The sequence below is a fragment of the Oncorhynchus masou genome, chromosome 13, assembly GCF_036934945.1.
Source record: "Oncorhynchus masou masou isolate Uvic2021 chromosome 13, UVic_Omas_1.1, whole genome shotgun sequence".
Lineage (NCBI taxonomy): Eukaryota > Metazoa > Chordata > Actinopteri > Salmoniformes > Salmonidae > Oncorhynchus > Oncorhynchus masou.
Window position 1 is genome coordinate 16,782,154 of NC_088224.1, and position 17,201 is coordinate 16,799,354.

At 42.1% G+C, this 17,201-nt stretch overlaps 1 protein-coding gene across 4 annotated transcripts in view; it reads left to right on the top strand.

The window, feature by feature from the left end:
- The window catches only part of LOC135551805 (N-acetylneuraminate 9-O-acetyltransferase-like), a 36,149-nt gene that overhangs the window by 13,669 nt on the left and 5,279 nt on the right, over window positions 1–17,201 (top strand). The window contains exons 1-15 of one of the 4 annotated variants that reach the window (XM_064983033.1): window positions 8,545–8,698; window positions 8,777–8,837; window positions 9,112–9,434; window positions 10,638–10,734; window positions 10,886–11,006; window positions 11,351–11,395; window positions 11,595–11,657; window positions 12,208–12,252; window positions 12,357–12,480; window positions 12,584–12,798; window positions 13,476–13,642; window positions 14,059–14,317; window positions 14,545–14,634; window positions 14,971–15,090; window positions 16,382–16,538. In XM_064983033.1, the coding sequence (XP_064839105.1) occupies window positions 9,122–9,434; window positions 10,638–10,734; window positions 10,886–11,006; window positions 11,351–11,395; window positions 11,595–11,657; window positions 12,208–12,252; window positions 12,357–12,480; window positions 12,584–12,798; window positions 13,476–13,642; window positions 14,059–14,317; window positions 14,545–14,634; window positions 14,971–15,090; window positions 16,382–16,538 (1,816 nt within the window). In that variant the 5' untranslated portion in view covers window positions 8,545–8,698; window positions 8,777–8,837; window positions 9,112–9,121. Of the gene's footprint in view, window positions 1–8,544; window positions 8,838–8,995; window positions 9,435–10,637; window positions 10,735–10,885; window positions 11,007–11,350; window positions 11,396–11,594; window positions 11,658–12,207; window positions 12,253–12,356; window positions 12,481–12,583; window positions 12,799–13,475; window positions 13,643–14,058; window positions 14,318–14,544; window positions 14,635–14,970; window positions 15,091–16,381; window positions 16,539–17,201 lie in introns of those variants that run through there. The other 3 variants (XM_064983032.1, XM_064983034.1, XM_064983035.1) reach the window with 3 other exon arrangements.

Sequence of the window (17,201 nt, forward strand, 5' to 3'; positions counted from 1 at the left end):
TATAGAGTATAGGGATATTGTTATCCATGTCGGCACCAACGATTTTAGGATGAAACAATCAGAGGTCACCAAGCGCAACATAGCTTCAGCGTGTAAATCAGCTACAAAGATGTCGGCATCGAGTAGTTCTCTCTGGACCCCTACCAGTTAGGTGGAGTCTCACAACTCAATCTTTGGTTGAAAACTGTTTTCTGCCCCTGCCAAAAGATAGAATTTGGAAATAATTGGCCCTCTTTCTGGGACTCACCCAAAAACAAGACCAAGCCTGGCTTGCTGAGGAGTGACAGACTCCATCCTAGCTGGAGGGGTGTTCTCATCTTATCTATGAACATAGACAGGGCTCTAACTCCTCTAGCTCCACAATGAGATAGCCAGACAAATGTTAAGAAAATAAGTTACCTTGCACGTTATATTGGCTGACAATTTGTTAGCTACGCTATCCTTACGAACCACATAGCATTTCATTACATCAGTATGTACCGGTATTTTAGCTAGCTAACTAACGCTTGATGCATTAGTAGCCAACTAACTTGCCATTATATTAACTATGTGCTACCTATCTACAGTACCAGTCAAACGTTTGGACACACCTACTCATTCAAGGGTTTTTCTTGATTTTTACTATTTTCTACATTGTAGGTTAATAGTGAAGACGTCAAAACTATGAAATAACACATATGGAATCATGTAGTAACCAAAACAAAATGTTAAACAAATCAAAATTTATCTTATATTTGAGATTCTTCAAAGTCGCCTTGATGACAGCTTTGCACAATCTTGGCATTCTCTCAACCAGCTGATTTAGAATGCATTTCAATTAACAAGTGAGCCTTGTTAAAAGTTAATTTGTGGAGTTAATGTGTTTGAGCCAATCAGTTGTGTTGTGACAAGGTAGGGGTGGTATACAAAAGATAGCCCTATATGGTCAAATACCAAGTTCATATTATGGCAAGAACAGCTCAAATAAGCAAAGAGAAACAAGAGTCCACTTTAAGACGTGAAAGTCAATCAATGCGGAACATTTCAAGAACTTTGAAAGTTTATTCAAGTGCAGTCGCAAAAAACATCAAGCACAATGTTGAAACTGGCTCTCATGAGGACAGACACAGGACAGGAAGATCCACGGTTACCTCTGCTGCAGAGGATAAGTTCATTAGAGCTAACTGTACCTCCGATTGCAGTCCAAATAAATCCTTCACAGAGTTTAAGTACAGACGCATCTCAACATCAACTGTTCATAAGAGACTGTGAATTGTATGTTTGTATTTATTATGGATCCCCATTAGCTGCTGCCAGGACTACCACATATCTACAGTACTAAATCCATGTGTCTATAGTGCGTATGTTATCGTGTGTGTGTGTTTGTCTGTGCTGCTTCACAGTCCCCACTGTTCCATAAGGTGTTTTTTAATCTGTTTTTACTGCTTGCATCAGTGAAATATAGAGTGAAATAGAGTTCCATGTAGTCATGGCTTTATGTAGTACTGAGCGCCTCCCATAGTCTGTTCTGAACTGGGGGATTGTGAAGAGACCTCTTGTGGCATGTCTTGTGGGGTATGCATGGGTGTCCGAGCTGTGTGCCATGTCTTGTGGGGTATGCATGGGTGTCTGAGCTGTGTGCCAGTAGTTTAGACAGACAGCTTGGTGCCTTCAACATGTCGATACCTCTCTTTTTTTAAATAACCTTTATTTAACTAGGCAAGTCAGTTAAGAACACATTCTTATTTACAACGACAGCCTAGGAACAGTGGGTTAACTGCCTTGTTCACGGCAGAACGACAGATTTTTACCTTGTCAGCTTGGGGATTCGATCTAGCAACATTTTGGTTACTGGCCCAACAGTCTAACCACTAGACTACCTGCCGTCATAAATACGTAGTGATGAAGTCAATCTCTCCTCCACTTTGAACCAGGAGAGATTGACATGCATATTATTAATGTTAGCTCTCTGTGTACATCCAAGGGCCAGCTGTGCTGACCTGTTCTGAGTAAATTACAATTTTCTTAAGTCCTTTTTTGTGGCACCTGACCAAATGACTGAACAGTAGTCAAGGTACGACAAATCTAGGGCCTGTAGGACCTGCCTTGTTGATAGTGTTGTTACGAAGGCAGAGCATCGCTTTATTATGGACAGACTTCTCCCAATCTTAGCTACTACTGTATCAATATGTTTAGACCATGACAGTTTACAATCTAGGGTTACTCCAAGCAGTTTAGTCATCTTAACTTGCTCAATTTCCACATTATTTATTACAAGATTTAGTTGAGGTTTAGGGTTTAGTGAATGTTTTGTCCTAAATACAATGCTTTTAGTTTTAGAAATATTTAGGGATAACTTATTCCTTGCCACCCACTCTGAAACTAACTGCAGCTCTTTGTTAACTTCTTGAGTGTAGGGGGCAGGATTTTCATTTTTGGCTAAAAAAACGTACCCATTTGAAACTGCCTATTTCTCAGGCCCAGAAACTAGAATATGCATAAAGTTTCCAAAACTGTCAAAATATTGTCTGTGAGTATAACAGAACTGATATTGCAGGCGAAAACCTGAAGAAAATCAAACCAAGAAGTGCTGTTTTCCTGAAAGCTCTCTGTTCCATTGGATGCCTTGCCTCCATTTAAAGAGATATCAACCAGATTCCTTTTCCTATGGCTTCCTCAGGGTGTCAACAGTCTTTAGACATAGTTTCAGGCTTTTATTTTGAAAAATGAGCGAGAAAGATAACATCACGTCAGTGGATAGCTGGGTGTTCGCAGAGTTTTGCTTGCGCAACAGAGTGGGGCAGCCATTGCCTCTCCCTCTCCTATTGAAAAAGTGACAGTCCCGGTTGATATATTATCTATTATATATTTTAAAAACAACCTGAGGATTGATTATAAAAAACGTTTGACATGTTTCAGTGGACATTACGGATACTATTTGGAATTTTCGTCTGCGATCTCGTGACAGCTTGAGCCTGTGGATTTCTGAATATAACGCGCCAAACAAATGGAGGTATTTTGGATATAATCTTTATGGAACAAAAGGAACATTTATTGTGTAACTGGGAGTCTCGTGAGTGCAAACATCCAAAGATCATCAATGGTAAGCGATTTAATCTATTGCTTTTCTGACTTTCGTGACCAATCTACTTGGCTGCGAGTGTTTGTAATTTTTTGTCTACTGAGAGAGATGTTCTTACATAAATGCTTGTTATGCTTTTGCCGAAAAGCTGAATTGAAATCTGACATGCCAGGTGGATTAACAACAAGCTAAGCTGTGTTTTGCTATATTGCACTTGTGATTTCATGAAAATTAAATATTTTTAGGAATTTAATTTGAATTTGGTGCGCTGCAATTCAGCGGGTGTTGATGAAAATAATCCCGCTAAAGGGATGGGTGCGTCAAGTTAAGTGTTGCAGACATTTCAGTCACTGTAGTAGCTGACGTGTATAGTGTTGAGTCATCCGCATACATTGATACTCTGGCTTTACTCAAAGTCAGTGGCATGTCGTTTTAAAAAGCAAGGGGCCTAAACAGCTACCCTGGGGAATTCCTGATTCTACCTGGATTGTGTTTGAGAGGCTTGTATTAAAGAACACCCTCTGTGTTCTGTTAGACAAGTAACTCTTTATCCACATTATAGCAGAGGGTGTAAAGCCATTTCCAGCAGCAGACTATGATGAATTATGTCAAAAGCTGCACTATCAAGACAGCCCCACAATAATTTTATCATCAATTTCTCTCAGCTAATCATCAGTAATTTGTGTAAGTGCTGTACTTATTGAGTGTCCTTCCCTATAAGAGTGCTGAAAGTCTGTTGTCAATTTGTTTATTGTGAAATAGCATTGTATCTGCTCAAACACTATTTTTTCCAGAGGTTTACTAAGGGTGGTAACAGGCTGATTGGTCAGCTATTTGAGACTGTAAAGGGGGCTTTACTATTCTTGGGGAGCAGAATGACTTTAGCTTCCCTCCATGCCTAAAGGCACACACTTTCTAATAGGATTAAATTGAAGATGTGGCAAATAGGAGTGGCAATATCATCTGCTATTATCCTCAGTAATTTTCCATCCAGATTGTCAGACCCTGGTGGCTTGTCGGGGGCGGCAGGGTAGCCTAGTGGTTAGAGTGTTGGACTAGTAACCGGAAGGTTGCAGAAGGTTGCAAGTTCAAACCCCCAAGCTGACAAGGTACAAATCTGTCGTTCTGCCCCTGAACAGGCAGTTAACCCACTGTTCCCAGGCCGTCATTGAAAATAAGAATGTGTTCTTAACTGACTTGCCTGGTTAAATAAAGGTAAAATTGTCATTCATTGTTGATAGACAACAATAATATTTTCTCCTCTTCCACACTGACTTTACGTAATTCAAAAGTACAATTCCTGTCTTTCATAATTTGGTCCGATATACTTGGATGTGTAGCGTCAGCGTCTGTTACTGGCAAGTCATCCCTAAGTTTGCTTATCTTGCCAATGAAAAAGTAATTAAAGTAGTTGGCAAGATCAGCGGGCTTTGTGGTGAATGAGCCATCTGATTCAATGAATGATGGAGCCGAGTTGGCTTTTTTCTCCAAAATGTAATTTAAGTTGCCCCAAAGCTTTTTACTATCATTCTTTATATAATTGATCTTGGTTTCATAGTATAGTTTATTTTTTATTTAGTTTAGTCACATGATTTAATTTGCAGTACGTTTGCCAATCAGTTGGGCTGCCAGACTTATTTGTCATGCCTTTTGCCTCATCCCTCTCAACCATACAATGGGGATTTAACAGTTTTAGAGTAATTTTCTTAATAGGTGCTTTCTTATTAGGCCTTCATGGTCAAATTGCTGCAAAGAAACCACTATTAAAGGACAGCAATAATAAGACGAGACTTGCTTGGGCCAAGAAACACAAGCAATGGACATTAGACCGGTGAAAATCTATCCTTTGGTCTGATGAGTCCAAATTTGACATTTTTGGTTCCAACCGCTGTGTCTTTGTGAGATGCAGAGTAGATGAACGGATGATCTCTACATGTGTAGTTCCCACCATGAAGTATGGAGGAAGTGTGATGGTGCTTTGCTGGTGACACTGTCTGTGATTTATTTAGAATTCAAGGCACACTTAACTAGCATGGCTACTACAGCATTCTGCAGCGATACGCCATCCCATCCGGTTTGCGCTTAATCGGACTATCATTTGTTTTTAAACAAGACAATAACCCAACACACTTCCAGGCTGTGTAAGGGCTATTTTACCAAGAAGGAGAGTGATGGAGTGCTGCATCAGATGACCTGGCCACCACAATCACCCGATCTCAAACCAATTGAGATGTTTGGATGAGTTGGACCGCAGAATGAATGAAAAGCAGCCAACAAGTGCTCAGCATATGTGGGAACTCCTTCAAGACTGTTGGAAAAGCATTCCAGGTGAAGCTGGTTGAGAGAATGCCAAGAGTATGCAAAGCTGTCATCAAGGTAAAGGCTGGCTACTTTGAAGAATCTAAAATATAAAACATATTTTGATTTGTTTAACACTTTTTAGGTTACTACAGGATTTCATGTGTTATTTCATAGTTGTGATGTCTTCACTATCATTCTACAATGTAGAACAGAGTGAAAATAAAGAAAACCCTTGACTGATTAGGTGTGTCCAAACTTTTGACTGGTACCTTAACTACCCAACTTTATTGACTTGATTATTCCCGTCATTCTTATCTTCGCTAAATGGTATAGTTGTTGTGTGTTCTCAATGGACATTTCGGGTGCTTTCTATATTCGCTAGAACAGAAATGAATTTACGAACGCTCAACACCCGTTGAATATGGCCGGTGTCAGTAAACTTAGCAAAAAAGTGTAACATTTTGAACTCTTTTTTTGGGGGACGAGGAGGTTGAAGAGAGAGACGGAGGAAGAGGGTGAGCTTGAATTTGTTAAAAATGTAGGAAAAATATCAGAAAGTGTAAGCAAAGTAAGCTGTACACCGGATTGAAGACAGGAGGAATTGAATGAGGGCGAAGTATCGGAGGTGGTAGGTGTGAAGAAATTCTCAGAGCCCGAGGATTGCACCAAGGGTCAGGATAAATACGAGTCTGATGGTAGGAGTGACATTTTTGGAAAGTGGACTCTTGCCTTTTGGCTGAAAATGTAGTTAGGTGCTTTGGAATCAGTGAAGGTAACCCCAAGTGGTCTTGTGATAATTGTTTGTGTTTCTGTTGGTCAGATGGAGCAGGTGCTCCGCGTCAAACGATTGGGGACAAGAGATGTGAATTGTTTTGCTCTCAAGAAAGGGTGCCATTGAAAGGACGGATTACTGTGGTAGCAGTAAATGTGGCAGTGGGGAAAATTACAGTTTTTTTGGGGGGGGGGGGGTTAGATCAGCTTTAATATTGATTGCAGATAGATTGTGGCTTACATTGATGATGATTTTTTGTAAATATAAAATATGTCGTTTGTGATGCTCGTTTGGTGCGACGCAGAGAGGATGGCATGATTGGAGAAATAGATGTTGAGAATAGATGTTGAGTCTTTGCCCGACTAAGTGATGTTAGGATATATCAGTTATCCCGCACACACTTTTGTACCAAATAATGACATTTTTGCAGGTGTCAAGCTTATGGGCATGTGGCAGCAGTGTGTAGGAGGGAGGTTCCTCGGTGTGAGAAGTGTGCAAAGGGCATGAGACAAAGGAATGTGTAACATTGAGGAAAGTAGTGGTATGTGTTAATTCTAGGGGTGCCTATGGGGCTGGGAATCAGAAGTGTCCGATGCGAGAGAGGCAGGTTGAGGTTACCAGTTAGTTATGCAGAAGTTGTCATATGCTGAAGCAGTGAATAAAGTAGAGGAAGATTGGTCAAGGGGGAGGGATCCTAAGAGGAGTGTTGTGAGTAGTAGAACTGTACCAGTACACAGAGATAGGCCCTCAAGTGATATGTTTCAGTAAAATTGGATTTTTAGCGTTTATAGCAATGGTTATCAACTGTACTGCAGGGATGGAACATAAGTTGCAGAAAATTGAGGTTGTGGTGGCAGCTGCATAGAAGTATTTGGGTGTACGAGATTTGACGTCAGAAGAGTTACAGGGTGTGTCGTGTGGTGGTGTCCCTTCCTTTCAGGCTGTTGGCCTGAGGTACAACTAGATAGATTTAGTGGAGTAGGGTGGTGGATTTGTAATGAGTGTAGGGTTATTGTGGCCAGAGTCAGGGAGAAACTAAATCCTACCTGCCAGCCCTGTTGCTCTTAAAAAGGTTTAACAAAATATTTGAGACTATATCTAATGACGTTCTACTCAATATACTCTTTAAAACTAAATCCATGTATCCCCTTCTCCCTCATACTCGATCATCCTCTTATCTTTCCCTCCAATAATGTCCACACTGTATCAATACATGCTCCACTATCTGTTTCCTGGCAATACTCACATTTTCCCGATGGATGCTTTCCTATCACATGTAAGGTCTTATTCAACTGGCTGTGTCCCACACTTAATCTTGTAAATATAGCCTCCTCTCTTCTGTCCCTTCCTGCTGTTCTCCCCTCCCCAACTTTCCTCTGTACTTGAAATAAATGCCTGCCCTTAGTATCTCGATTCCACTGTTCCTGCCTTTTCTCCACCAACACTGTCCATATCATGCTTTTTGCCTCTGCCTTGCTCATTGAAACTACCACATCAACATCCCTACTACTTAGTGCTTGTTTAGTGAAGAAAATTAACTGCCTCGTTCTGCTCCACTCCCACATGAGCTGGGACCCATGTAAATATGATCTGTATATGTAACGGATGTGAAATGGCTAGCTAGCTAGCGGTGGTGCGCGCTAATAGCATTTCAATCGGTGACGTCACTTGCTCTGAGACCTTGAAGTAGTGGTTCCCCTTGCTCTGCAAGGGCCGCAGCTTTTGTGGAACGATGGGTAATGATGCTTCGTGGTTGACTGTTGATGTGTGCAGAGGGTCCCTGGTTCGCGCCCGGGTATGGGCGAGGGGACGGATTAAAGTTATACTGTTACATTGGTGCCGTGACCCAGATCACTGGTTGCTGTGGGAAAGGAGGAGGTCAAAAGGGGGGTGAGTGTAACGGATGTGAAATGGCTAGCTAGTTAGTGGTGGTGCGCGCTAATAGCATTTCAATCGGTGACGTCACTTGCTCCGAGACCTTGAAGTAGTGGTTCTCCTTGCTCTGCAAGGGCCGTGGCTTTCGTGGAGCGATGGGAAACAATGCTTCGTGGTTGACTGTTGATGTGTGCAGAGGGTCCCTGGTTTGCGCCCGGGTATGGACGAGGGGACAGATTAAAGTTATACTGTTACATTTACCCATTTGTTTACTCCTGCCAAGGGTTTGTAGCAGGTCTTGTCTGCTATGTGATATAAAGGACTGGAGACTCCACTGCACATGAATCAGAGCAAATAACTACTCTTTCTGGCCTAACTTCCTCCACCCACTGCAATGCCAACAGTAGGGCCATCATCTCTGCCATGTATATACAGCCACATGATCTTTCGGCTGCATATTTTCCGCCATTTTCTTCAAATCTGAAAACGCCCATTTTCTGAAGAATTGCATTATGGGCCATAAAAGTAAGGAAACAGTTTCCACTGCATGTATACTTTGTATTATGCACGAATTTAGTACATCAGGGAGCATTTGGCATTATAACGATATCCATATTATGACCAATAAGCATACTAAATTCACGTCACAAATACTGCGGTTACTATGAGTTTCGAACACAGATTCTGCGGTTAGTATGACGCCCGTTGCTCCTACCTGATCCAGATCACAGTTTTTGGATTTACTGTAACATATTTTCCTATCATAGGTTCTAGGTCCATTTATAGGGAAAAAGTTGGAAGCCGTTCCTAGACTAACATCGGAAGCAAGTGAGTGCTTTGTTTTTTTATGAGTGCTTTTTGTAGTCTATCCAAGTCCTGCCTTGTTATCACTGATCTTTATTATAGCAGATGCAGCCAATCCCCTTACTGTCTTTAAGCTGATATCAAAACCCCATGGCAATCAAGAAAGTAAAGTCACCACAATATATAGTTCCAGGAGCGGAATGATGACATACAATTAATACAATTCAAACAGCTGTCAAGAGTTTGCAGAATAAGTTTTCAGGATCCTCTAATTGTACTACTGATTGTTTTAAACCAGGTTTGGACTAATGATGGAAGATGAAAAGCATATGCAGGTGGTTGCAGTAGCAGCATCCGAGAAGCCCGCACCAGCCATGCCCCACGCAACAACAGTAGCGGAATTCGGAGTCGTGGACGCGCCGGTGTGCTCAGCCCCCTACCGCTCCGCTGCATCCAATCTGTCTGCTTGTTGTCATGGAGGAGCCAAGATGGCGTTCCTGGCCTATAGCCTAGGCAAACGGGAAATAAATCAGTATTTTAGCATTAAAAATGCTAAATTATTATCCGTCGCTGCCGTCATTCTACTCACCCTGTTTCACACCGTTTCTCGGTATTATGGAGGTAAGCGACTGGCTCCCAGATATATTGTTAGCTAGCTAGCTTGACACAGACTCAACTCGGTGTTAGCGGAACCTGTAGCTAGCTAGCTGGTAAACTAAAGTTACCTTCCCCCTGGTCATTTTTGCTCACGGTATTTGCAATTGAAAGGAAACATGAATAAACGTGCAGTAGCCTGAATTAACCGAATAAAGTAGCTAACTAACATTAGCTAGCTACATTGTCTCAGTGCGGGTGGATACTGGATACAGTCATTAGCATCGGAAAGGAATCGCATCGTCGCGAACTAACCCATGTTTACATATTGTAGCCGCACACGATAACTGGCTAATTAAGTAGGTAACTTTCATGTGCATTGAAGTCTACATATATACAGACATTGATTTAATTATACTGAACAAAAATATAAACGCAACATGTAAAGTGTTTGTTTCATGAGCTTAAATAAAACACCCCAGAAATGTTCCATATGCACAAAAAGCTAACTTCTCTCAAATTAATATGTCTAACGTTAACTAGCTGGCCAGTTAACTTTCACATTTCTAGCTAGCTACTATATAATTCATACTAGCTAGCTAATCAACCAACTGCACATGCGTGTCTATTAGCTACCATGCTAGTTATCATGGTTATTTACAGGAAGTTCAAATCTGTCTTATTACTGTTGGTGGATAGTTGGGATCATAAAGCAATCTATTGTAGATGGGTAGCCGATTTCTTATTAATGGTAATGATCTTGCCACAGGGGAGGCATGATCCTAACTGGACATTTTATAAGTTATTGTTTGTATCTGACTGGCAAGAATCTGCCTCCCGAAGATGCCTTGCAAACAATGGTCTTTGTTTATGGAAGGTGTGGGACACTGGGCTTTCTGTTTGTACAATGATAACAGCTGCTGTTGTCTGACTGGCTTTGAGTCCGGATGCTCTTGACTCCTCCTCTTGCCACCTGTCATCTTCTGAGTGTTTGTGTTGGTGAATTGGCAGATGGGTCTATTCAACTAGAACACAAGTTGACACCAGGATGTGTCCTTTAATGGAAAATGTTAAAAGATTAATTTGTACCGCAGGCTGCAATGCTGTCTTGGCTGAACCATGCATTGTGCACACTGCTGCATTTGAAAATGACTTGTGTAGAGGCAGCAGGTTTCATATCCCTTTGTGTGTTTTGTTATGGCTTACTGGGATGTTCTGTCTTTCCCTCAGGCGGAGACACGTGTGAGTGGCTGCTGTCCAGTGGGCGGTACCTAGGAGAGACCGTATGGCAGCCCTATGGCTGTATGATGCACAAATACAAAAATACGTGAGTCACACCCATGAGGGGAATGTATAATGTGCATGTGTAAAATGTAGATGGCATCTTTAACCAAGCCCACAACCACACAATTGCAAAAAAACAAATTTCAGTTGTTACTATGTGCAAGTGATTCATTAGGTTATTTTTACTCTCACAGGGAAGCAAAGACTTGCCTTGCTGAGAAAAGGGTGGCCTTCGTTGGTGATTCTAGAATACGGCAGCTATTCTATTCATACCTCCAAATTATCGATCCTGCACAAAGAGCAGATGGAAGAAAGGTAGGCTTAGTACCCGTGGCATAAAGCACACACACACAAAATACTTTTTGTTTATATTCATCCCACCATGAATCTGTGAGCTTTGGGCTGAATCCTAATTTCAGATCTCTGCCCGTGACTCATTTTCCCACAAGGCTCCCATTGACATCAATACATGATTGCTCAAAGGTCAGAGTTAAGTTGGGGTTCAGCTCTAAGTGCATATAAACAATTTATATCCATTGTATTCCTGAAATGAGATGGGTAATTGCTGTACTATGTCATGATAGCAATGGTCTACTCTTAGATAGAGAAATAGATTGACATTGACTGTTTTATCCCCTGTTGTAATGTCTGTCCACCAGCACGAGAACATTCTCTTTGAAGACAGGAGCGCTTCAGTCAATGTGGTGAGCTATTTATCTCTCTGTCTGTCTGTCTGTCAGTCAACAATAGTGACGTAAAAGCCAACTATTTATTTTTTAATTTTACTCTGTAGATTCTCTATTTACATAAAAAAAATAAAAAAAGTCATTTCAGGCAAATGGCATGTATTTTTATTTTGGAGATTTTCCCAATAAGAGTAACTGTTTGCTGTTTTGCTGATAGGACTTCCTGTGGTATGCAGAAGTGAATAACTCTCTGAAGGAGCGCTTGATATCATGGAGAAAGGTAAAGAGAAGCACATTTAACCAGCAGACCTGGGGTGTTTTCATTAGAGCACACATAGCAAAGCGTTATGCACTGAAAAACGTTTAGCAACAAAAATGAGCATTTCTTATTGGAGAAGTTTAGCTTTGTCCCTCATTTTTTCAGCCCGTTTCCTTCTGTTTGTTTTCTAGTGAATACATCCCTGGGTTTGTCAGGAGCAGATCAGAGTTCAGTCAAAAGATAAAACATTTCTAATCTGAATCACATCTTTGTTTACTCAACTTCTGTCCTCAAGTGAAAGTGTATACTGTACAAATGTGATGGTACTGAACCTGTGATTTTTAACAATGTATTTTTTGCTTGACTGTATGCAATATGTAAGATTATAGGTATATTTAAGTGCTACTGTATAAATACTGATGTTTGATTGAATTCAGCCCTTAGAAGAGTATTCGGCTATTTCGGTTTCCCATAAACAGAAGATACAGAGCAATAGTTTTCTGCCATTTAAGGTCATTCAAAGATAACAGTTCGCTGCAAGATTTAATAGTATATCTTGACTGTGTTGAAGGATCCTTCTATAAAACCAGATGTCGTCATCATCGGAGCTGCCACTGTGAGTGAAGGATGCTTGTCTTCCACTCTGTATACCACTGATTATCACATATCAGCCGACATAGTTTAGATTCATTTCATCATTGAAATCTATCTTTCCCAAAGTGGTCCATCAAGTTGCATGGGGGCAGCAGCGAGGCGCTGCAGCAGTACAGGGCCAACCTCACAGCCATCTCCTTGCCTCTGGAACAGCTGGCTGAGGATGGGGAGGTCTACTGGGTCTTACAGGGTTAGTGCTTTACTGTTCATTCACTTGTCAGTCAGAGAGAAATTATGATAAGTGCTTTGAAAGTGAGGAATTTATATTGATTAAGCAGCTCTCTCTCCTCCAGACCCTGTCCATGAGGAGGGTCTGAGTGACAACAGGAAGATGATCACTAACGAGCAGCTGGAGCTATACAACAAGGTGGTGCTCAGCACTCTGAACAGCAACAAGAAGAACTCCAAGGCCAGAGTCAGGTTCCTAGGTGCCTCGCGCCAGGCTGCCATGGAAACCATCACCCAGTCAGCTGACGGCCTGCACCTTCCTGAGAGCACCCGGAACGTGGTAGGTTTTTCGGTGCTTACTGGCCTGGCACTTCTTCCTGCATCTGTGGGATTCAAATAACAGCTGGCTTCAGGCTAAAATGAAAACAGAAATAAAAGCTGTATGGTTTGAACTAGCTTTATGCTGAAAAAAAATCAGGCTCTATGACTCTCCAAACCAACACTGTGTCAAATAACACTGTCCATCCCTTATAACTTTCATTCCTAATTTGACAGCCTCCATGTGCACCTGTATTTTCCCTAGTTAGTATACTTAACAAAAATATAAATGCAACATGCAACAATTTAAAAAAAGATTTTACTGAGTTTCAGTTCATATAAGGAAATCAGTCAATTGAAATAAATTCATTAGGCCCTAATATTTGGATTTCACATGACTGGGCAGGGTGCAGACATGGATAGGCCTTAGAGGGCATAGGTCCACCCACTGGGAGCCAGGCCCAGCCAATCAGAGTGAGTTTTTCCCCCACAAAATGGCTTTATTACAGACAAAAATACTCCTCAGCACCCCTTCTCAGATGATCCCGCAGGTGAAGCCAGATGTGAAGGTCCTGGACTAGCGTGGTTACATGTGGTCTGTGGTGGTGAGGCCGGTTGGACGTATTGTCAAATTGTCTAAAACAACAGAGGCAGCTTATAGTAGAGTCTGGTCTATAATGCCCCTCTACCCTCCACCAGGCTGCCATGGTGCTGATGAACGCTGTGTGTAACAAGGTCCTGCGGCCCATCGACGGATCCTGCTGCCAGGCCCTGCCGGCCCCCAGCCTCCTCCAGAAACTGACGGCCTGTGTCTTCCTGGGCTCAGCCCTGGTCTTCCTGGTGCTCCATGCTCTGGGCCACAACAGGTACACTGGTGGGAGGAGCTATAAGAGGATGGGCTCATTGTAATGGCTTAAATGGAACAGAGTCAAATGTGGTTTCCATATGTTTGACATGCTTGATATGTTCCATTCATTCCATTCCAACCTTTACAATGAGCCTGTCCTCCTATAGTTCCTCCCACCACCTTCCTCTGAGGTGCACACTCCCCTGTGGCTCAGTCAGTTAGAGCGTAGCGCTAGCAACACCAAGGTGGTTGTTTCGATTCCCACTGGGGCCACATACTGATGCATGGACCTGGACTATTTTGTGTGTTCAGAGCTCACTTGTAAAAGAGACCTGGATCTCAATGTGACTTCATTATATACATAAAGTTTCACTGTACTGTAAGTTGCTTCGGATAAAAGCATTTTGCTAAGTGTCGTGTAAACAAATTTAACAGGAGCTTGAAGTCCCGGCCCACGCCCCCCGACGTGGAGAGCGCCGAAGAGAAAAAGTCAGCCACGGCAGCATCTCCGCTCAACCACAAGGCTCCGTTCCAGGCCCTGTGTAAGATGGGCCTCATCATGGTCTACTTTTACCTGTGTGACCGGGCCGACTTCTTTATGAAGGAGCAGAAGTTCTACACCCACTCCACCTTCTTCATCCCCCTCGTCTATATGTTTGTCCTGGGGATCTTCTACAGTGAGAACAGCAAGGAGGTGAGAGGGTTTGGGATAGAATGTTTAAGGGAGTTGGGTGGAAAGCTGTGTTTTTGGGAGAGGTTTTTTTTTGGGGGGGGGGTGTAAGCATAGGCCTACATAAATTCAGAGATCTTTCTGTTTTAAAGGATTTAAAGTTGTTGTCGTTGACAGCTAAGCTCAATCGTCCATGTCTGATCTGAGAGAAGGCTCTATCTATCTCAGGGATTTTTCTATTTCCCATGCAGACCAAGCTGCTGAACAGAGAGCAGACTGACGAGTGGAAGGGCTGGATGCAGCTGGTCATTCTCATCTACCACATATCTGGAGCCAGCGTTGTGAGTTTCACCATTCATTGTCTTTGATTTATTGCTTTGAATATAAACTCAATTAAAGATATTATATAATTTCATGTGGGGCGGCAGGGCAGCCTAGTGGTTAGAGCGTTGGACTAGTAACCGAAAGGTTGCAAGTTCAAATCCCTGAGCTGACAAGGTACACATTTGTCGTTCTGCCCCTGAACAGGCAGTTAACCCACTGTTCCTAGGCCGTCATTGAAAATAAGAATTTGTTCTTAACTGACTTGCCTAGTAAAATAAAGGTAAAATAAAATGTTTTACTGCTATGTGTGACAAGTGAAGGGATGTGTGTTTGAAGTCAACCTTCCTTCCCAGTTCATCCCCGTGTACATGCATGTCCGTGTCCTGGTGGCAGCCTACCTCTTCCAGACAGGATACGGACACTTCTCCTTCTTCTGGCTCAAAGGGGACTTTGGATTATACAGAGTGTGCCAGGTAACCATAGGAAATGATTGGGTTTTATTAGAGTTAATAAGTAATGGTTCCAGCTACTATACCTATTCTAAGGGACAAAACAGAACATCAAATGAACAAGTGTTGACATGTAGTGCCATAGAACAATTCACTTTGAATCAAATACCAAAACATGAAAGAAACATGGATATTTAGCCTCAACTGTATTGATCACATCTTTATAAGGAAACCCTTGATAAGAAAGATTCCATCTGGCCAAAGCTTACCTCACACAGGTTTTTACTTTGGTTGGGCCCTCCAATATAGAGTTCCTTACCTCAAGTCACCCTCTGTGTTATCTTCAATTATAAACTGGGTGGTTTGAGCCCTAAATGCTGATTTGGCTGAAAGGCGTGGTATATCAGACCGTATACCACGGACATGACACAACATTTATTTTTACTCTACGTTTTACTTTGTTGGTAACCAGTTTATAACTGCAATAAGGCACCTTGGGGGATTGTGGTATATAGCATATATACCATGGCTAAGAGATGTGTCCAGGTGTTGCATCGTGCCTAAGAACAGCCTTAGCCATGGTATATTGCCAATATACCACACCCCCTCAGGCCTTATTGCATAATTATGAAACTGGTTGTCTGGCTCCTGGATATTATTGGTTAATAGCAGTGATGTATAGCACGACATCATGATAAAGTGTATGCATCCAAAGAAATGGCAATAGGAACAAAAGTAGACTGTTGGCTGTCATTTCAGCTGCTTGATGCGATTGTTTGTTAGCTTTAGTTGGTTAGCACGCAAAGGAGAAGTAGATAGCTTTCATAGCTACATCCCAACTATTGCAAATATAATGAACTACCAACCCATTTGGTTAGCAACTTCAGACTCTTAGAACTAACAACTGGCTTTTTCTCAAACTATTTTTTAAGAAAGGGTTAAATAAAACTAATTTACTCAGTATAATGTTTGTAATAAGAACTGTTGCAATCATTTTATTAAAGCAATAAGGCCCTCGGACCCGTGACTTATCGAGAATAACTCCCTCCTTGGGGCTGTTTCCCGTCCCTTGGCTTCAAACAGGAAATGCACTTAGGAGTTATTTACACGTTAATTCCCGGGTTCTCATGCCTTATTGCTTAAATGTGACCACTTCCTGTGTCTGTCCACTCTGGGGTGAAGTTTCCCCTAGGTACAGATCTAAGATAATCCTCCCTTCCCCAATCCTAACTTCAACAATTAGTGGGGAAAATGCTAAACTGACCCATGGTCAGCGTTTAGGAGCAACTTCACCCTACTCCTGTCTCTCCTCAAGGTCCTGTTCCGTCTCAACTTCCTGGTGGTGGTGCTGTGTCTAGTGATGGACCGGCCGTACCAGTTCTACTACTTTGTGCCCCTGGTCACCTTCTGGTTCGCCGTCATCTACGCCACCATGGCCATGTGGCCCCAGATACTGCAGAAGAAAGCCAACGGTCAGTGTGGGTCAGCCATTGTACTGGACAAGTAGCAGTGATGGTGGTAGTATTGATAATTATATAAAATAGGGCTTCAAAGGTAAATATCATGAGCAGTTGTAGTGTAAGTCGTCAGTTGAAGAAGTAGATCAGATGGCCTGTCCCCCACAATCACCCGACCTCAACCCAATTGAGATGGTTTGGGATGAGTTGGACCGCAGAGTGAAGGAAAAGCAGCCAACAAGTGCTCTGTGTATGTGGGAACTCCTTCAAGTCTGTTGGAAAAGCATTCCAGGTGAAGCTGGTTGAGAGAATGCCAATAGTGCAAAGCTGTCATCAAGGCAAATGCTGGCTACTTTTAAGAATCTCAAATATAAAATATATTTTTGGGGGTTACTACATGACTCCATATGTGTTATTTCCTAGTTTTGTTGTCTTCAGGGTAGCCTAGTGGTTAGAGCGTTGGACTAGTAACCACAAGGTTGCAAGTTCAAACCCCCGAGCTGACAAGGTACAAATCTGTCGTTCTGCCCCTGAACAGGCAGTTAACCCACTGTTCCCAGGCCGTCATTGAAAATAAGAATGTTTTCTTAACTGACTTGCCTGGTTAAATAAAGGTAAAACTAAATTAAAATTCTACAATGTAGAAAATAGTCAAAGTAAAGACAAACCTTTAAATGA